Below are 23,306 nucleotides of genomic sequence, written 5' to 3'. Positions count from 1 at the left end.
GAAAAAATTTAATGTGGATTAAAACATCAATGCGCTTACTCTAGGTTAATGCCCGGAGTGTTCGCTTAAGACAGAGGGGGTGTTAAAAATAATGGTATACGGAGTGTACAATATAAAGATGAATTGGGTATATAAATGGGAAGCCTGTTTAGAGTTTGTTAGGAAGATATCTTAGTATTAGAAAGGAAGAAATAACCAAATTGTACATGATTTGAAGAATGAGCATATTACGTATGATTTATATTCGTGGCTTGCCGAGTCACCAATAGGCAAGACATCTGAGACCAGGACTATAGTTATGCATTTTATTATTTTATTATATATTTTTTTATTTTGGGATTGTAAAGTCCTTTTTTTTTTTCTGATCTGAAATAAATATGTAATTTTGAATAATATAAATATCCTATCCAAAAATTTCTAAAAGATTCTATGCCTATAATTAGCTGAAATGTTTTAGTTTACCGGTTCACTACAGGACAGGTGTTTTTTTTTTTTTTTTATGAGACTCAAAGACATAGTGTAGACCAGTGTGGTCAGAAGGTAGATTCTTCACCAGAAGTGAAGTTCTACAACTCCTGTTCTACTTTTTACGAGCTCTATTCAATAATCCCTACAGCGTTTTGACCAACAAATAGGAGTTAAAGGGCAAATTGTGCATAGAGAAATCAACAGTAATTAAGTGGGGTCTTATAAGTGTATATATTCTATTTTTTCCTCCTTAATAATATATGAACATATTTTTTTAAGTCTGAGACCAGGAAAACCATAAAACATCTTGCAATAAGCAGAGAATAATTATAACTACAATACACAGCTCAGCCGTGAACGTCCACACTAGCTTCCTCTCTGTGTGTCCTGTCCAAAATCAAACATTTAGATTCTTTATACAAAAAATTTTCTTGGCTTCTGTGTCTTCAGCTGAAGGTATCCGATGGGGCTGCCTAAATGTTTCCTTATGTTTTCCAATGGATCATCAAGCTTTTTTATATTTTAATTCCCACTTTTCACAAGCAAACTGATGGATACCTTGGTCACTGAGAAATATGATTGGCAAGGCTGTGGACAAGAATGAAATTTCATTGTGCAGCATAAATGTTCGATATAGCAACACATCCTTTTCATCTTTCCCACAATAGTCTTGTGTATAAACAGTCAGTTCCTAGAACAACAGGTTTTAAATTACATTGCTAGTTTTGTACTTTAAAATTGAATAACTCGTGTCCTGGAGAGATTGCAATTTTTTTTTTCTTCTTTCGTAAGGTTAGAAGTCTGTCTTGTAGAACTGAATCAAACTTGGGTTCTAGTCTTCAGGTTGAGTTGGGAGGTGAAATGCGTTGGCTGGGTAGTAGCAGCCTATGCCAGAACCAAGTTATTCCAGGAGTCATGCTTTGAGCTCGTTTGTGGAGAGTGGTGGTTTTGTGGGGACAGTTTTAGACCTGTCATGGGATGAATAGATGATCCGTGACTTGTAATTGCAGACAAAGAGGATGCCTAAAATATAAAATGAATAGTATACATAGTATAAAAATAGCACATGAAAGATTGCAAAGAAGAAAAAAACTCCACCCCAAAAAAATATAGCCCACCATACGTTGACACATACGCATTAAAAAAATAAAATAATAATAATAATAGTAATAATGCTATGAATCATCTGTTTTTAAAATTGAGACCCTAACCTTCACAGAATAATTAAAGGTCTGCTATGCATGTGCAGTCGGTAAAAGTGGTCTCTATAGAACCGTCAAAGTACCCTCAAAGAGCACAGACGGTTTACCTTTTGACAAAGTCTAACCCTTTTTCACCAAGCATACGAACAGCAGAAATAATTTAGGAAACAAAATTAGAAAAGTCCCTTTCTTCCATGTATCAGTTTCAAAATCAAATTCCTTTTATGAATGAGTAGTGGACATACTGAGGGTTGGCTGTTAGCACTATCTCTCATATAACTGTTCATCTCTCTCATGTAAGCAGCAAGAACTCTAAACGTTGCTTCCAATGCTCTCAAAGCTCCGTTCATTGAACACTTCTTATTGGTAGATGTTGGATAATTCAGTCACAATGTTATTTCCCTTTTACTTTTATCCAATACAATTGCTGAGAAAATCTGTTCCATGCCCCGTTATAAACGGAGTGTGCAAGGCCTGTTATATTTATTCATAAATCATATCACAGAATGGAACCAAACTGAGAATCTACTACAGAATATGTACGTCCATAAGGAGAGGATATTCCTGTATTATATTTATTAATAGTGGATGTAATACTGCAACAAATCTGAGATAATCTGTAATAGATTGTACCAGAGCGAAGGAATATCCACTTATGAAGGTGAAGCCTATGTTATCTTTATTTATCATGGGCCCAATACAAAGGAACACATAGAATTTGCTACTGAATGTTGAAGCCCTGTACCTGAGCCAGAGACAGGGAATGGCCATAAGGAGGGGACAAGTCAGGTTCAATCTTTATGGGGCGCATCTCCTCATTTGCGCTGGAGTTGGCGGAGCCGGTTGAAGGAGTGAGGTTATCGCTGCCATTTAGTCCTGGGGATGGAGAATAGGACAAAATTAAAACCCAAGGACAACATTCGGTGAAAATTCTGAGCAAAAGCCAAAGATGCACAAAAAGGTGAACACAGTGTAAGGGCGCGTTAATTCAAATTCTTTAACATAGGGGACAGCCTATGAATTTATATAAACCATTTTCTAAATTCTCCACAAACTAAATGCTATTACCGCTGTGATAATACATTTAACAGCTCATATTCCATTTTTGCTTCATCTTAGTGTCTTTTTGCTTATTTTTTCCAAAGGAACACCGTGGGCACCAAAACTCTTAATTTCAATGACATCGCCATGGTGCCTAGATTCCCCCAGAGCCTTCTAACCTTTAAATGTTGAAACCTCTCCAAAAGTGAGCTCATTTGAGCAGGGTCCTCATCTACATATTTTTTTCTGTAACATTTTGTAATGGTCTCATTGATTGTTAAATTTCCCCCTTTTATAATATTGCAAAGAGCTGCGGAATAAGTTGGCGCTCTATAAATGCCAATAATAATAATAATAAGACTGAAGAGGAGTCCCCCAGGTTTCCGGTCTGGCTTCCTCACTGGAACTGCTCATCTTCAGCCCGTCATTGGCCACCCATAGTAAGTAATGCTTCAAAAATATACGTCTGATTCTAAAACATTACTTACTATGGCAGACCATGGAGAGTCTGAGAGCATCAGCTGACTGTTCTTCAACTAAATTCTTCTGCATTTACTGACCAGTTCAAATAATCTGGACTGTCATCTGGGAGATTCTATTTTAGTATCAAATCATTTGAAGAGGCTTTAATGGTTGAAGATAAGAATGCGCTGGGAAATTTGGAAACCAAATTCACTTAATTGAAGTTGTTACAGTGCCTGTGGCGTTCCTATAGGATCGTTTACCAAGAACAACACATATTATAATTAAGGTAATTAATTGAAAATTAATAGTCTGTGCACTTCAACTAGGGTCTAGTTTGGCCATCTTAAACCTCCAGGAGAGAGATACATAGAATAAACTTAAAGGATCACTATAGGGTCAGGAACACAAACATGTATTCCTGACCCTATCGTGTTAACACCACCATCTAGCCCCCCTGGGCCCCTCATGCCTCCATAAATATAGTAACATCTTACTGTATTCAAGCCTGAAGCTGTAAATCTGCATGCTGTTAGACTCAGAAAAGCAAGAAGTCTGCTGACATGTGGTAACCTGATCCAATCACAATGCTTCCCCATAGGATTGGCTGAGACTGACAAAGAGGCAGAGCCAGCATGATTCAAACACAGCCCTGGCCAATCAGCATCTCCTCATAGAGATGAATTGAATCAATGAATTTCTATGAGGAAAGTTCAGTGTCTGCATGCAGAGGGAGGAGATACTGAATAAACAGGATGCTGTGCACAGTGCTGCCCTGTGCTCTGCTGACAGCAGATCTGAGTGGATGGAGGCATATTATCCCCCTGGTTCACTGTGAGTGACTGGAACTGGAGGTGTTCCTAGCTTTCAATGTAAACACTGTATTTTCGCAGAAAATAAGAAAGGCTGCAGGGAGCTATAGTTCTCACCTGAACAACCTCATTAAGCTGAAGTTGTTCAGGTAACTATAGTGTCCCTTTAAAACAAACATTCTAAAACAGCAAACCTAGTTTTATTTTTTCCGAATTCAGGCTACGCTAAACATAATACCGAATTCCTACCTGTTGGCGTTTTGGACTTGCTGAGATTCTTTGGCTTACGTTTTCTAGTCTGAATGCCTTCTTTTTTCATTGCTAATGGGCGTGGAACCTGTAAGTAAGTACAATGATACCATGATTCTCAAAAAGGTCTATAAAATAAAAAAAGTACCTTTAGATCATCAACACGGATCCTCACAAACACCATCAGCATTTTATTTTTTTAAATGAGACTGGTTATTTTTGTTCTTTAAAGCGATATGGTTTTTTTCCTTTATCAAAATAGAAGAAATATTTATACCCCGTGCAGCTTCATGTAGAGTCCACAAGCATTACAGACGGGTTCCCCCTCCGCATTTCGACGCCAAAGCGTAGTGGTGGTCGTATGACAATTGGCACAGGACAGACCCACGCGGCGAGATGCTGACTGCAAGATAAAAACATAGATGTTTTAACTGAATCGTCTTTAATGATCTGAAGATTGAAGGATACACTAACCGTATCTAAAATTAATTTGTACGACGACTACAGTTGGGACAATTGATTGCAACATCTGGGATTAAAGCATTAAGATTCATAGTGAAAGACAGATTTAAAAAAAAAAAAAAAAAAAAAACACAATAAAAAAAACTGTTTCATGTCTAATATAAAACGCTTCTTCCTTGCAACTGAATATTCCCCACTAGGTGGCAGTATGACAACACCAACATAGTGAAATTACAACTGAATCTGTGCTGGGAAGAGTGGAGACAGTAATTTATATTGCATCTTTTATTACATAGAAATGTCTCATCACACTTCTTTTTCTATGGCTTAATATGAGTTTTATTTCTAGTTCACTGTACATAATTATCTCCGCATTCATCTATCACTTCCTAAGCCAAAATCCACAATCATTGTTAGTTACCTATTTACCTAGTAATTTTTATTAGGAAATCGCCGAAAATTTCCCAGATCAGCCCTGTCCCGGCCACACTATTACCATCAACCCTATAATTAATGTGTCCCTCTTTGTCCATTTGAAATGTTGGTTGGTATGATATCTGTGGGTGTATCCGTGGGCATGTGTTTCTGTTTCTGTGTCTGTGTGTGCATACAGGAGCATACATGCCAGCATTCAAATGTCAGCACTTCATACAAACAAACCCCAGCATTTAAAATGCCCACACTTCATACAAACACACAACTGCAATCAAACACCAATACTACACGCAAATACACCCCCTGCATTCAAAATGCAACCGTGAAAACAAAACCACAATCAAATGCCGACACTACACAAAAATGCATCCTTACATTCACACTCATAACCAAAAAATGCTTACATTCAAACACACAGACACTGCTCACAATATGGTGCAAGGATGTGAAGCTGGTAGATCCGCAGTGTGCAATGCTTAATGGGAGTTCAATTCAATTCACAATTGTGAAAATCTACCATTTGGGCACCCCAAATTTTTTTTCTCCAAAATTCCTTCCCTGGCTGTCTGTTGTGTTATACAACTGTGCGTGTGTGGCACACATAATGCTCCTTCACTGCCCTTTTGTTACTCAAAGTGTGCCTAAATGATACAGGATTATCACTTTGTGTCGTAACACTATGTCTTGTAACATGTACGCACACTACAGGCAATACCCCCCAAAAAAAAAAAAAAGCTGTTACTGTGGCAAGGCCCACCACACCTCACGTTACAACTGCCAGACTGCTGAAAAAGCTTCTTTTATCGCTCCTTACTTATATTAACTCCTTTGATGCTACAATAAAATGCTCTGGTCTGCCTTTACAAAATGACCAATCAGATAAGGCAAAATTGTTTCAGCAAAAAACTCGTCTTTATAACAAGTAGACTAGAGAGTTAACCATGTCCACTGGAGGCGTAACATCGGAGGACAATTATAAATAACAGACACAAAATATTACCCAGATAGGAAGTGTCAACCAATGACTGTGTAAACTATCAACTGGTTGGCAAGAGACATAAAATATATAGACTCCTCTTATTATTATTATTATTATTATTAACACGTTACCATTTGGGAGTTCTGTTTACTTTCCCCTTTATAGAGCACAATTGGAATCTCTTGCAAGTTGGGGTTTTGGTGACTTTTTGGATTGATAGCGGCAGGAGGTGTGTGAATGGTGTTACTTTCCAAACGTAAGTTTTTCTTTCAGCCCAAGTTACTACGTTACTATGTATCGTGCTATCTTTAGTCTATTACCAACACTGGAAGTATGTGACGTGGCAAAGTGCACAGAAATTAACCTCTAGTCCATATAGCGTCTTCCAGAACACCACCCAAGAGGCAATGTCCTTGAGCCATACGTGACTCCTGACTTGATCAGGGTTATATCAAGAGCGAGACTTACAATCCAGAACCAACAAAAAGGCTGACTGTCATTATGCAGTGCTCTTTGTTCCCTGGAACACAATATGTGCTGTTAACGGCACGGCAAAGTCGAGCGAGTGGACTCGCGGAGATCAATATAATTTCTAGGAATTCGATTTAGTGAATGCTTGCATTAGACCTCGATTACTCTCAATGATGTAATTACAGAAGGAAATGGTGAGCAGTTTGAGAGAAATCTCTTTATTCTGGATCATTATCTATCTACGACCTTGATAGGTTAGCTTTCATCCACGTATTTTAGTGGGTTACTATATTGCAAATCACCAAAGTTAGAACTCAAATTGTAATTCAAATTTAAGGTCAAATTAATCAAACTGGAAAAATTCTCTGTCATCCGTGCTTTCAGTTCAACTGCTCTGGCCTTAAATTTCACTTGTGCCTTCTTATAAGAGATTTCAGCCTACCCTGGCAAGTCACTACGATACATATATATACTACAGAATGAAAACTTCCTAAAGGACAACCGAGCTCTCTCCCGAGTCCTTTAGCAGTGAGGATAAATTAAAAAAACAAAGCATATGTTGTGAAATATGTTTTAAACAGAAAATAAGAATGTAAAGCCAGTTACAAAATGTGGACACAACATGGAGAATACAGCCACGATGCTGCACCCGACAGACTAAAGGTGTACTCCAAGCACCTTAACAGCAGTGGCTGGGGTCTAACTATTCTTCAACAGTTTGACGTTTTCCTAGGTGCCCTGGGCACCTACCCTCCTATGAATCTTCTGTGATTGGAGGTTGATATTTCCTAGAACAGACAGACAACCTTTGGCACTCCAGATGTTTTGGACTACACCTCCCATGATGCTTTGCCAGTCTTATGGGTGTAAGAGCATTATGGGGGATGTAGTCCACAACATCTGAAGTGCCGAAGGTTGCCTATCCCTGTCCTAGAAGTTCCGTTGGCACGATCAGTTGTGTCCAGCTGCAGCCGATTCACTCATTGGATGAGAGCATCAGTTCCTTGCCACGAGATTATTCCGGGGACACCTGGCACCATAACCACTACATTGCACAAGACCCAGGGTATCTAACTGATCACTCATTTCCATTGGCTGGCAATGAAATCTGGGAAATGTCTAAAAACATGCTGGAGGACCAAGATAGTTTTGGAAGTGAACAATGTATTGGAAGTGAATCTATTCTTCGCTCTCTTTCTCTATATTATATATATAATAATACTTTTCTAAATTAGATTTTCTGTGCAGTATCTTAGCTGTTCTAAAACTGCACTTTTATAGCCCTCCCCCAAAAAACATGTCCCTTACCAGTCTTCGCTGGGGCTTTATCAAGGGTCGGTTGATTCCGTTCATCTTATGGTACAGTCCACAGGCATTGCATAAATAGTGGCCTGTACCATCTCTCCTCCAAAGTGGGGTCGACATAGCTCCGCAGTTGACACATTCTCGTCCCTCTGAGAAGTCATCGAAAAATTCTGTAAATTAAGGGAAAGTAGATTTAGAAAGTGACCCTTTATATAAAGATTATTAAGCTACAGTTTTCCATTCCACCAGTTACAGGATTTGTAAAAACAAAACATACATTGCAAAATAAAAATGAAAAACATTACATTTCCATTTGTATCTTCAGTTTGTATGGGAGAACCTTGCGCATTAATAAAAGCTGTATTTTAAAAGATATTAGTTTTATAGTTTAAATTTCTAATGCAAGATTGAAGTTCTGGTGTTGGCTGTATAACAATGATACTTTCTTGGATTTTTGTGTGGACTCCACTCCTTCCAAAGGGGAAAACAATCACTTTGAATTCAACACTTAGACAGGTTCCAGGCTCTACACTATGAGTGCACAAGTAGATTTATTTAATTGAAATATTGTTTTATTTAACAAGCAGCTGACGCTTTTATTGTAGAGATACATCTTCAACTTCCTTCATGGACAAACAAACGTGGACACATGCAGCCAATCACAACCCGATATCTCTTCACAGTTAAACTGATTTGTTCCCAGAATTCTTCAGTTCAGACAAAAGGAACAACTATGTTTGCGTTTGTTAATGGGGCATCATGTCCACGCGAGCTACAAACATTTAAGCTTTATTAAATAAAATAAATTGGTCTAAGGTTCAGAAATGAAAAATTGCCAATCAGAGTCATCCAAAATCTGATAGCAAATCGACTTAAAGTAGCTTTTCTTTTTTAATTCCTACGTCAATAATGTAATTAAACCCTTTTTTTCATTTTGTGCTTGTAGTATGACAGGAGACTGGAGCTAGTTTTTTGGCCTATCCCAGAGAGGACTGTACAAATGTGTGGCTCACTCTCATGGTATTCAGAAGGTCAACTCCCCCCCCTAGTTATGACCCACATTAAACCAAACAGTATAAATCACCAACACAAGCAGGCACAAGGCAGTAGCATTTTCTTTCCTTGTGCTAATATTTTCTTTGCTAAGAATGTCTGTGATTTGAACTTGAGGCTTAAGCCCTATGTGCTTTGTGTTCATGTCCTTCAGCTACTTAACTTGCCTTTAAATCCTTCCATTATGAGCTTTTCTGACACAATCCATCTCCCCTCACCCCCCTCTTTTTAACACAAGACAGGAAAAGAAATGCCTCAATGGACTGCAAATTGTTCAGAGTGCTCCCCTGGGTATTTAAAACAATGGGAATTAATATAAAGCTTTCCTCCCCAGCACTCGTTCAACACAATCCAACAATTTCCTTTTTCACAGATCTAGGTACACAGAGCGACAGATCTGACTTCTAAAGGAAAAGATGGAAGATTTATCATGGGCCATTTAATACAATGCCTTTATAGTATTACTAAATTAGAACACTTTATAGAGCGCTCTTCTCACTCCAGGGATTCAGGGGACTCTTGTAAGAATGAATCTCAGAACCAATATCCAGCTGACATATTCTATTCTATTGATCTTGGAGAGATGAGTGGCTGGGTTGGTGCTGGACACAGCCTATGACCCTTGGGTTCGAATGGGGGCTACAGTTGGTGCATTAACCAATAGAGCTCTCTCATTTAACTAGAAGGCAAACTTAAAATTGGACAAAAAGTGGAAACATGTAGCCAATGACAACCTGATATCTTTTCACAGTTAAACTGATTAGTTCCCAGAATTCTTCGGTTAGGAGAAAAGGAACAACTATGTTTGCGTTTGTTAATGATGCAGCATGTCGATGCGACCTAAAAACATTTTAGTTTTTTTAATAAAATAAATTGGTCTAAGATTTTAGAAATTAAAAATAAAAAAAGCCAGACTAATCCAAAGTCCGATCGCAATGCCACTTAAATGTAGCCTAACTTTTTTTATTCCAAAGTCTGTGATCTTCTAAATTCTTTTTTTTTTTTTTTTTTTGCACTTGTAGTATGACAGGAGACTGTTTTTTTTTAATATCCCAGAGAAGGCTGAACAACTTCTGGATTGCAGGTCAAACCCTCCCCCGCTCCCAGTTATGCAAGCTACTAAAAAAAAAATTTAAAAAAAAATTATTTTATAAAAGTGGTCCAAATACAACATTCTTTTATATATTCTTTTATAAAAGTGGTCCAAATACAAAAATTAGCAATCCAACTAACCCAAAACAAAAAGCAATCAATGTTGTGCCAAAGTAGCAGAGTCACTTGTAACTTTTTACTCCCTGCTTTCTACCATAACTTCTTCCGACCGTGAGGTCACATACAATGGGGGTTTTACACTGCGGCTGTTGATAAAGTATTTATCTTTTAATAAAACCATCTTCGATGGGATTGAGAAATTGCACACCTGCCTGATGTAGGATGATAGAGGGATTGGGGGTCGGTCACTCAGTGACCACCTATGAGCTGTACAACCCAAGGTCAGAGATGGGAAGTCAACTGTTCTACAAATGATCTCCAATAATTACCGTGGGGTCTGCAGAGTTCACCAAGACATGCCACTTGTCATCTGCATAAGTGATTCTATTCAAATTAGCCAAATGTATTGTATGTATCACTTGTTTATACAGTGTGACAAAGGGCACTTTCTAGATTAAACAGAACAGTAAACACACTGAGGTCACAATAAGTACAGTGACAGACTGTTGCTTGCTTAGAAGACTGAGAGTCTATATAGGAAGGGTGATTGCTGGATAGCTGAATCCAACAGGAATTGGTTTGAGGGGTTTTTGTTGAGGAAAGAGAGAGCAAGAGAGCGAGAGCGAGAGAGAGCAAGAGAGCGAGAGCGAGAGAGAGCAAGAGAGCGAGAGAGAGCAAGCGAGAGAGAAAGCGAAAGAGAGAGCAAGAGCGAAAGAGAGAGCGAGAGCGAAAGAGAGAGCGAGAGCGAAAGAGAGAGCGAGAGCGAAAGAGAGAGCGAGAGCGAAAGAGAGAGCGAGAGCGAAAAAGAGAGCGAGAGAAAAAGAGAGCGAGAGAAAAAGAGCGAGAGAAAAAGAGCGAGAGAAAAAGAGCGAGAGAAAAAGAGAGCGAGAGAAAAAGAGCGAGAGAAAAAGAGCGAGAGAAAAAGAGAGCGAGAGAAAGAGAGAGCAAGAGAGCGAGAGAGCAAGAGAGAGCGAGAGAGCAAGAGAGAGCGAGAGAGCGAGAGAGCGAGAGAGCGAGAGAGCGAGAGAGCGAGAGAGCGAGAGAGCGAGAAAGCGAAAGAGAGAGTGAGAGCGAAAGAGAGAGTGAGAGCGAAAGAGAGAGCGAGAGCGAAAGAGAGAGCGAGAGCGAAAGAGAGAGCGAGAGCGAAAGAGAGAGCGAGAGCGAAAGAGAGAGCGAGAGCGAAAGAGAGAGCGAGAGAAAAAGAGCGAGAGAAAAAGAGAGCGAGAAAAAAAGAGCGAGAGAAAAAGAGCGAGAGAAAAAGAGAGCGAGAGAAAGAGAGAGCAAGAGCGAGCAAGAGAGAGCAAGAGAGAGCGAGAGAGAGCGAGAGAGAGCGAGAGAGAGCGAGAGAGAGCGAGAGAGAGCGAGAGAGAGCGAGAGAGAGCGAGAGAGAGCGAGAGAGCGAGAGAGCGGGTTGGGAAGGGGTATGAAGTAACCTGTGGATCAGTGAAGGCTACAGTGTTAGCAATATTTCCCACAATGCTCAGAGAGTTAAAAGCAGAATGCTGGGAAAGCATTATGGGAAATTTACCAAATGCCAAAGTTCTATGTTATCGCACACAATGACGCAAACGCACCAAATGTTTAGCACTATTTAGGTGACAGGGGCCCTTTACAGAAAAATAAATATAATATGACATTTACCATTATATCATCGTGATCTATATTACACAAAAAAAATAATACTCCAGGGCTCAAAAACCTGCTATTACCATAACAATCCCAGCCTCCAATGAAATGCTATAAATACCCCAGGCCCATTGTGCTAGTTTATAACTGATATAAAATCGGATACATTTGTGACAGATTATAATATAGGCGTTGAACTGGATTTAAATTTTAAAAATAAATAAATTAAACTATTTAAAGGGACAAAGACAACAAATTGTAAATGACAGAACACCCACAGAGCCCCGGATTAGACGCTTATCCACTTGTGATGACGGCGGAAGCCATGCTGGTAAACGGTATTGCAAGAATTCCGCAAATACCCATTGACCAGCAGCACATTGTAATTATGCCACTACGCCCTTCTACTACATAGCGATAAGGAGCATTTTCAGAATGGGCTGCAGCCGTCGCTCAATATTAGAACATATTGCACTGCACACGATCAATAAAAACAAAAAATGCTGCAATATCTGAATGTTTTAAGACATTTGGAAGAGCAGTCTTGTGCCGTCCTGTTGCTATTCTTATTGAACTATGTGCCTTGCACACGTTTTGGTTCCATTGCTCCTTTCTACCTTCTTCCTGACAATTGTAACTGCTTCCACTTCCAAATATTACTGTAGCTTTAAACAGTCCCAGCCGCCCTCCTTCTTGGAGTCTACAGCATTTTTTGGATGAGAAAGCATATTCAACTTGGAAAGCATAAATTCATCTTTTTGGCAAGCTAACAGAAGCCACATTGCAAATATTTGTTTCATGAATGAAATTACTCACCACCAGGCACAAGTAGAAAGGCCATTAGGCCCCACCCACCTACACCCTGTTAGCATTACAATTCTCCTTGGTGGGCCCTCTTTTATTTACAGGCCCACTCGTACGTTGGTTTTCGGCACACCACAACCAACTTTTCCTTTTCAGATACGATCCATTACGTATTAAATTCCGAGCACAAATATATATATATATTATCATCAATATACCTTTCTGTATTAACCTTATTCAGAAATCAATACCTTCTAATTTAAGGGTCAGTGTGCAATCCAGCTAGTGATATTGGTGGGAACGATATTTACCCCGTCTACCTATTTTACCTTCAAAACACAACGCACAAGTTACTTACACAGTGCACTTTAAAGGGGAACTATCCTGAAAATGGATGTGTTTTATCATATATTATAGTTAAAAAGAAAATAGAAAGAAATGTTTCCTCCTGGTTATTTGTGGACCTTCCAGTCTGAGCTGCCGTGTTCCCGGATTATTCTACAGACAGCAGTCCGTCCGTCAGTTTGGATCAGTGGCAGCAGCCTGATAGACACTGCTTAGAGGAGGCACTGGCCCTCGCTCAATGGAGAGGTAGAGGAATAAAGACCCCAGTATAGGTTACACTAAAGGAATATGGTCATGCAAACCACGCACAGTGGAATATTATTATATACTGCATTATTTTAAAATAAAATCATAATATGTTCCCCATAATAAGCCCACTTTGAGAGAAATACTATTTTTTCTTTCTTTGATTCATTGTCTCTGCTAAATTTGGTGATGAAAAAAAAAAAGTTCTTAATGTATTATATTAAATTAATTTTTTTTAGAATATGGAAAGGTTCCAAATAAATAAACTTGAAACATTGAAAGGTATTCAAGAATATTTTATAACAAATTCTAGACCATATCCACAGTTCAGGTGGTAAGTCGAACAAATTCTGAAATTAAATAATACAATTTTTTTTTTTTTAACTCCCTAACTGTGTATAGCCCGCATAAAACGTGAATGGCAACAAATGTAAAAAAAAAAAAAAAAAAAATATTAGGGGGAAAACCCCATTAAAATGTAAAAAAATAAGAAATGTAAAAATATAAATAAAGCACATTTAAAGAAGTAAAAGGATAGTTTATATTATGTATTACACACTCTGCTGTGTTGTACAATGGGCTGATGGATGTAATCAATACTTCAGATTATTGACTGCAATTATAAAGGAGCATTGTAAATGCGATAGATGGACAGTTCTGCTTTCAGAACTGGTCCTGCTGGTAGGAATCTGTGTGTGCAGTGCCGTACACATGTATTCACAAGCAAAGAACTAGCACAGTGACCAAACATTCTATATTTGGAGTTCCGTCCGTGACACAATACGGAGAGGTGATCGATGGCTATGGTACAGCCACTACATGTTGATTTGATTCACGGATGAAGTGAGAAGTGGCTAATAGAGGTGGAAAAAATGAGGAACAGAAAAACAAATATATATTTATATTTTTCTCCTCCTTTAATGGTTACCTTTTCTCACTTGAATAGTTTTTTTTTATTAACGGTGTTCGGCTGAGGGTCTAATATCCCAAACTAAATTTCAATTTTATGAAAAATGATTTGTCAGACTCAATCAATCCCAATCAATGCACGCATCCAGCGCCTACATCACACAGTCATTTCTCTCAATGTATATAATGAGAATGGACAATATTAATGTTCTTGCTTCAGCTAACGTTGCCCCTTCGCTGCACCCAGGGAAAGTGGATTCCATTAGGGGCACTTTAGAAAGTTTGTTTATAGTGACAGATGAAAGTAATGAACATCCCTAGATGAACCTTAGTAAATAGCTCCTGCCCACCCTCTGCTGCCGTCACAGAGGTCACTTCTTCCACTGCGTTTCCTAAACTCATTTATACATGTTTAGAATTCTACGGTGTCAGAAACATTTATCTTTAAGGTGCAATCTGCTATTAGCCAACACGGAGACCTGTTTTAATGTGAGTGCTCGGAATACGAGTGTTTATTTTTTTTAGTATTGTTTGTATTATGTCCGATATCTTTTACAACATTACGAGCATTGATTAAATGATTTTCTAATATTAAAGGTGAAATCACTGAAAACTCTGGACTGTGAGAATTTTTTTTTCCCCAGAATTTAGCTACAGTGGCCCACATTCATATTAAAAAAAAATGTATCTACCGCACGTCTCCCCTCAGTAGATACAGTAATATCTCTTATCTCACTGCTGATAAATACCATAATTCCAAGTCCTGTGCTGCTAGCCAGGAAAAATGATTAGTTGCCACAACAAACCTCCACCTGCAACGTACAGTCATCCTGCCCACACATAGTCAACATTTAACCCCTTAAGGACAGATGACGGATATATTCCGTCATGATTCCCTTTTATTCCAGAAGTTGTGTCCTTAAGGGGTTAAGTAAACCTAGTCGCCTTTCCAGAATCACACCTCAGAAATGCAATTTGAGAAATTAGTGGAGTTTGTCCAAGTATCAATATCAATGAAATTGGAAACTTTAAAGAGCAGAAAAAGTATGGAGACTGCATACTTGTCACTTTAAATCCAGGCTACTTTTTCTGTAATACATTAGAGTAAGTTAGTAAGAGTTTGGAGTTATTTTACATCGTATGTCCAAACTCCGAGATCCTATTAAATTGGTCAGTTCAGAAATTAGGTATAGGAGTAGACTGAGCAAGAGTTGCTCTCAACAACGTATCCAGACAGCCGTCATTCATTATCAGTAAGTCAGTATAGAAACATGTGACGGCAGATAAGAACCATTCGGCCCATCTAGTCTGCCCAGTTTTCTAAATACTTTCATTAGTCCCTGGCCTTATCTTATAGTTAGGATAGCCTTATGCCTATCCCACGCATGCTTAAACTCCTTTACTGTGTTAACCTCTACCACTTCAGCTGGAAGGCTATTCAATGCATCCACTACCCTCTCAGTAAAGTAATACTTCCTGATATTATTTTAACCTTTGCCCCTATAATTTAAGACTATGTCCTCTTGTTGTGGCAGTTTTCCTTCTTTTAAATATGGTTTCCTCCTTTACTGTGTTGATTCCCTTTATGCAGGGCCGCCATCAGGGGGTGACAACCATGACGGTTGTCACGGGCCCGGCGGCCCTGGGGGGCCCGGACTGCTCTGGCAGTCCCGGGCCCCACTTTCCCTCCCTGCACACATAGATAGCGGATATCGCTATCTATGTGTGCAGCCGCGGGCCCCCGGCTTCCCTGTTACCGAAGAGGGGGCCCAGGCAGCACACAGCCTCTTCTCTTCTCCTCTCTGCGAATAAATCTCGTGAGACCAGGTTGCCATGGCAACGCTCCGCGGGTCTCGCGAGATTTGTTGGAGGAGAGAAGAGAAGAAGCTGTGTGCTGCCTGGGCCCCCTCTGCGGTAACAGGGAACCCAGGGGGCCCCACCATGCCACCGGACCACCAGGGATGGAATCTCCCCCCTCCCTGGACAAAGGTAAGCAGGGAGGGGGGAGAAACTATTTAATTAAATGTAATTTATTTTTTTTAAATATGTTAAAATGCCCCTTCCTCCCTCTCCCCCTCCCCCCAGATTGCACATTTACACACACACACACACTACATACACTGACACAACACACACACACACTACATTCACTGACACAACACACACACACACTACATTCACTGACACAACACACACACTGCATACACTGACACCACACACACACTGCATTCACTGACACAACACACACACTGCATACACTGACACAACACACACTGCATACACTGACATAACACACACTGCATACACTGACAACACACACACACTACATACACTGACACAACACACACACACTACATACACTAACACAACACACACACTACATACACTAACACAACACACACACTACATACACTGACACAACACACACACTGCATACACTGACACAACACACACACTACATACACTAACACAACACACACACACACACACTAACACAACACACACACACTAACACAACACACACACTGCATACACTGACACAACACACACACACACTGTATACACTAACACAACACACACACTACATACTGACACAACACACACACTAACACAACACACACACACTACATACACTGACACAACACACACACTGCATACACCAACACACACACTGCATACACCAACACAACGACACTGCATATATTAACACAACACACACTGCATACACTAACATACTCTGCATACACCAACACAACTCACACTGCATACACTGACACAACACACACACTGCATACACTAACACAACACACACTCTGCATACACTAATACAACACACACTGCATACACTAACACAACACACACTCTGCATACACTGACACAACACACACTGCATACACTAATACAACACACACACTGCATACACTGACACAACACACACACTACATACACTGACACAACACACACACTACATACACTGACACAACACACACTACATACACTGACACAACACACACACTGCATACACTGACACAACACACACACACACTAACACAACACACACACTGCATACACTGACACAACACACACACACACACACACTGTATACACTAACACAACACACACACTACATACTGACACAACACACACACTACATACACTGACACACACACTGCATACACCAACACAACACACACTGCATACACTAATACAACACACACACTGCATACACTAACACACACACTGCATACATTAACACAACACACTGCATACACTATACTGACACACACACTGCATACACTATACTGACACACACTCTGCATTCGCTACACATTAACACACTCTGCATTCACTACACTTACACACACTCTGCATCCGCTACACACTAACACACTCTCTGCATTCACTACACTAACACACACTCTGCATTCACTACACTAACACACACTCTGCATCCACTACACACTAACACACACTCTGCATCCACTACACATTAACACTCTGCATTCACTACACTAACACACACTCTGCATCCCCTACACACTAACACACTCTCTGCATTCACTACACATTAACACACACTCTGCATTCACTACACTAACACACACTCTGCATCCGCTACACACTAACACACTCTCTGCATTCACTACACTAACACACACTCTGCATTCACTACACTAACACACACTCTGCATCCACTACACACTAACACACACTCTGCATCCACTACACATTAACACTCTGCATTCACTACACTAACACACACTCTGCATCCCCTACACACTAACACACTCTCTGCATTCACTACACATTAACATACACTCTGCATTCACTACAAATTTACACACACTACATTCATTACACTGACACACTCTGCATTCACTACACCCTAACACACACTCTGCATTTATTACACACTAACACACACTCTGCATTCACTAAACTATGCACACACTCTGGATTCACTATACTGACACACACTCTGGATTCACTATACTGACACACACTCTGCATTCACTACACTAACATACACTCTGCATCAACTGTACACACAGCATCCGCTACACAAACATCCTGTATTCACAGTACACACACTACATCCACCACAAATTGAAACACTCTGCATTCACTATACACAGACACTGTGTCTAATACACACACTACATCCACTACAGACACTGCATCCACTAAACACATTTCATCTAGTACATACAAACACTACATCCACTACACAAACACACACTACATCACTGTACACACACTACATCCACTACTCAAACACTCTCTGCATTCACTACACATTAACACTCTGCATTCACTACACTAACACACTCTGCATCCGCTACACACTAACACACACTCTGCATCCGCTACACACTAACACACCCTCTGCATTCACTACACATTAACACACTGCATTCACTACACTAACACACACTCTGCATCCGCTACACATTTACACACTCTCTGCATTCACTACACATTTACACACACTCTGCATTCACTACACATTTACACACACTCTGCATTCACTACACATTTACACACACTCTGCATTCACTACACATTTACACACACTCTGCATTCACTACACATTTACACACACTCTGCATTCACTGCACTAACACACACTACATTCATTACACTGACACACTCTGCGTTCACTACACACTAACACACACTCTGCATTCATTACACACTAACACACACTCTGCATTCACTAAACTATGCACACACTCTGGATTCACTATACTGACACAAACTCTGCATTAACTGTACACACAGCATCCACTACACAAACATCCTGTATTCACAGTACACACACTACATCCACCACAAATTGAAACACTCTGCATTCACTATACACAGACACTGCGTCTAATACACACACTACATCCACTACAGACACTGCATCCACTAAACACATTTCATCTAGTACATACAAACACTACATCCACTACACAAACACACACTACATCACTGTACACACACTACATCCACTACTCAAACATACTCTGTGTTCACTATACACACTGCATCCGCTACACAAACACACTCTGCATTCACTGCACAAACAGTATCTAATACACACAAACACTACATCCATTACACACATTCTAATTCACTTCCACTATACACACCACATTCAGTCCCGCATCATTGTCAGCGGACTAGGTAGGGCGTGGGCGGGCCCGGGAGGGAGGGGGCGGGGGGGGCCCAGACCTTGTGCTTTGTCAGGGGCCCCAAAATTTCTGATGGCAGCCCTGCCTTTATGTATTTAAATGTTTCTATGATACCCCCCTACAACCCTCTGTTGCCTGTCACTCAGCCACTGCCTTACCCATTACCCATTCAACAATATTGGAATCCAAACTTGCAAAAGATTGCAATTTATTGATAAGCCTTCAGTGTCAAAAAACAGTGTGTGCTGTCAGTGGTGTATTCTAGTTTTGTGCTGCCCTAGGCATGACAAAACTCGGGCACATTCTCCCCTGTGCCCTCCCCCCCCCACATCTTTCACTTCCTGCCAGACACACGCCCTCACTGATGCATGCACTGACATACACTCACTTACAGATACACGGTCATTGTCACACTGTTTAACCAACACACACACTTTCACTGAAACATACACATTCACAGACATACACACACTCACATTCACCGACAGACACACATATACACTAACAGACACATACACACTCACTGACAAGACACACATGCATACTCCCTGACAGAAGCACACTCGCTCAGTGTCACACACATATACTCACTGACAGATACACACTGACAAAAACACATACACACTCACTGACAGGCATATATACACTCAGTGTCAGACACACACATTCACGGACAGACACGGATACACACTCATACACTGATAAACATATAAACTCAATGACAAACACACACATACGCTCTCAGTGACAGACACACACCAACAGGCACACACACATTCTAGCAGACACACACACTCTAACAGACACACACTAACACTCTTACTAAGACACTCACTAACAGACACACACACTAACACTTACTAAAAGACACACACACTCACTAACAGACACACTCACTCTGACTAACACACTCACTAACAAACACATACTAACACTCACAATTATAATTTTTTTTTTCTTACACTTTGGTGGATTTAGCCCTGTGGTCCAGTGGGGCTGACTGCAGCTCGGCGGATGGTCGGGCTGGTAGGCACATAGTGGAGGTGGACCCTGAGGTGGCCAGCCAACCTGCTCTCTGGTCTCCCAGGACAAGAGACTTGCAAGGTATTTGGCAGGGCGTTTGGGGGTGGCGGCTTTTTTTGCCGCCCCCCCCCCCTTAAAGTGCCGTCCAAGGCAAATGCCTTGTCAGCCTCGCGCTATATACAGCGCTGTGTGCTGCGGAGGAGGAGAAGGAGAAGGACTTGTAGTTTTGCAGTACTGCATAGTGTATGCTTACAATATTAGTGGAAATTTGAAAGTTAATCCTTCTCCCCTGACATTGGCAATCTGGGGAACTGGGCCTTTCCCATTGGAAAACATTGATTCAATCGGCCTGGCGTGGGCCCAGTTAAGGGGGGCAAACTATTGCTAAAAGGTTTGCCCAATTACGGTTTAACCGAGCCAGGGTATTCCTGGAATCATAATCACTATAGCCAATGGTAATGGTCAGAAATGCTTGGAGAAACCATTTGAGGGATCAATATATTATCAGTGTAATTATCATTTGTATTGTTGAAGAGTTGTACATCTACTCGTATAAGGTGGAGAGAGGAACTTACTGTTGATCTCTCTTCTATAAATATTGAAAATGTCAGGATTTTGTGAGTAAGGCAGTGTGTTTGCATCTATCAAAGTACTCCATACACTGTACCTGTCTCAGTATAGGGATGGTGGTTAACCAGTAGACTTCTATAGTGGAGTGGAAAAAAAATGCTAATTTATCTGACGGACGTATGCATGGGAGAATGTAATGGGGATTCTGAAAGTGTGCAAGTACATGATCCCCATGATTTGCCCATTTATGACAACCTTGGATATCAAGGGGCTACTTGCAATAAATGCCGAGTATATTTACAGGTATTCGGGGATTCGTGCAGCACAAACAAGGGCTGAAATTCCACTCACCAATGGCTAATGTTCAAGTTGCAATTTTGATCCTTGGAATGTTCCTTTATACAGCACTAACATAATATGCAGTGCTGTACAATAGGAAATATTTAATTCTAACAAAACTTGTAAGGCATACGGGGACAGTAGGTGAGGAGGGTCTTGTCCAAGCAAACTTACCATTTTCCATTGTTACATACTCTCGGTGCTTTTGCAGTTTAAGATGTGTCCAGAATAACATTGCATAGCGAACACCGTATTTCACAAATAGAGTACTGAATATCAAAATTCACCGTCTGAGGTGCAGGAATAGATACAACATAGAAATCAATTGCAAGACGAATTTAAAATTCAGAAAATGTGTACCAGACCGGACACCATAAAATAAAAAGTGTACTAATAAATCAAAAATCTCTCTAAATTCTGCGGTTTCCATTGATTGCTTGTTTATCGCGCTATCTCGTTGTCACAATCATACCGAAGAATGATAAACTGAAATGAAAGCCAGTTGCTTATCTTTCTAGATCCACTAGAAGTTTGTAAACGGTCGCCAGAAAGCGAGTTAACTACATCCCTTACTGTCCGCCCCTATCTCGTATTACTGAAAAATATCAAGGAAGATGTGTGTATTATTTTTATTTGAGGGACAGATCATGTGTCATGTTTACACACGGCAAATACATTGCACAGCGGGAGAAGGGTTAAGTCATAAAGTGATAAACTGGTGGCCTTGTTTCGCTGTTTTTCTGTAGATGCATAGAGATAGAATATGCAGAAAAAGGAAATTCACCGCACACACACACAAAAAAAAAGTTAAACATGCTTACTGTAAAATGTAACTCTTAAAGGGCAAGTGGACTTTCATAAACAAATTAACCCCTACAGTAATCCAAATCACATTTTTGAAATTTTATAAAATGTCATTTAACATATTATATAGCATATTTACATTCTTTCCTCACATAATGACAGGTCTGCTGGCAGCCATTTTAAGACATGAAAATGACGTTGGTGCCAACTGTCCCAGATTTCAAGATATAGGAGGAAACAGACTGCTACAAAGTTGCACAAAGCGCTCCAGTTGTACTCTATGTATCTTCTGCCATGATGGGGCTCAAAAAGTCTAAAGAAATAACCATTTATTTATAGAAAAATAAGTTGTGTATAGTTAGATTTGCCTTTTATTTATATTTTCATTGTTCATTCACAAACATACGTATCTGTAGAAGAACGCCCTTAGTATACACAGATATCTAGCAGTATTGGCAAACTTCAGCACCGTAGACGTAAATGAACTAGACTTAACGGGGATCCCTGGCATTTGGCCTGGGATAATTCTTTCAAAAGGAAGCAAGCTGATTCCACATAAATAATTTGAGTCATTCAAATTTAAAGATTTTAATCAACTGTGAAATCCTTAGAACGAGGTAAAGTTGTACAAGAATAACATAATTACAGTAAAATCCAGACAACACCACTAACTAGACATGTTAAATTTGCTTCGTTCTAAATGTACATTCGGACGAATTTTGTGCAGTTCGGACATTCGGATGCTTACAAATGTCTGAAGTACCAAACCAAACCGAATTGCCGAAGTTCAGTAGTGCTGAACCAAACTGAATGCCATTGGTCCGAATTGCCGAAACAGACAATTTTTTTTTACTTACCCGAATTTCCGAACCAAATTGTTTGCCCATACACATCCCTACCACTAACTCAGTGCAATATCGAATGCATAGAGTGCCATCGCACATATAGGGCGTCCGCATCACGTGAAAGAGTTTTACTTGATCAGCGTCGTGAACATGCCTCTAGTGGCGGTCTGTATGACAGTAACTAGAGATGGTTTAAGTGTTCTTGCATGGCAAGACCACTTCCTATTATCTCACATATATATTATTCTTATTATTATAGCCAAATTTACCACCCTAATTCCTCCCACAGTTTCTACACTACATAGACGTATCGGTGTGCTATTACTTTGTGGAACGTTTCGCCGAATGGTTCAAGAAATATTGTCGTTTTTGTGGCGAAATTGGTCCCATAGGAATGAATGGCGGAATGTTCGAAACTAGAGTGGGAGCTGAGAAAAGCTAGAGTGTGAGCTGAAAAATCAGGA

The 23,306-nt window shown here is 40.0% G+C and overlaps 1 protein-coding gene across 8 annotated transcripts in view; it reads right to left on the bottom strand.

Moving 5' to 3' along the window:
- Positions 1-414: 414 nt before the first annotated feature.
- Positions 415-23,306, bottom strand: part of GATA4 (GATA binding protein 4) — a 116,599-nt gene continuing 93,707 nt past the window's right edge. For all 8 annotated transcript variants that reach the window (XM_063442021.1, XM_063442026.1, XM_063442024.1 and 5 more), the window contains 5 exons: positions 7,890-8,056; positions 4,512-4,637; positions 4,235-4,322; positions 2,416-2,546; positions 415-1,491 (listed from right to left, as the gene is read on the bottom strand). In XM_063442021.1, the coding sequence (XP_063298091.1) occupies positions 1,354-1,491; positions 2,416-2,546; positions 4,235-4,322; positions 4,512-4,637; positions 7,890-8,056 (650 nt within the window). In that variant the 3' untranslated portion in view covers positions 415-1,353. The remainder of the gene's footprint in view (positions 1,492-2,415; positions 2,547-4,234; positions 4,323-4,511; positions 4,638-7,889; positions 8,057-23,306) is intronic.

Source organism: Pelobates fuscus, chromosome 2, assembly GCF_036172605.1.
Source record: "Pelobates fuscus isolate aPelFus1 chromosome 2, aPelFus1.pri, whole genome shotgun sequence".
Taxonomy (NCBI): domain Eukaryota; kingdom Metazoa; phylum Chordata; class Amphibia; order Anura; family Pelobatidae; genus Pelobates; species Pelobates fuscus.
This window is presented reverse-complemented; position numbering and strand designations above follow the sequence as displayed.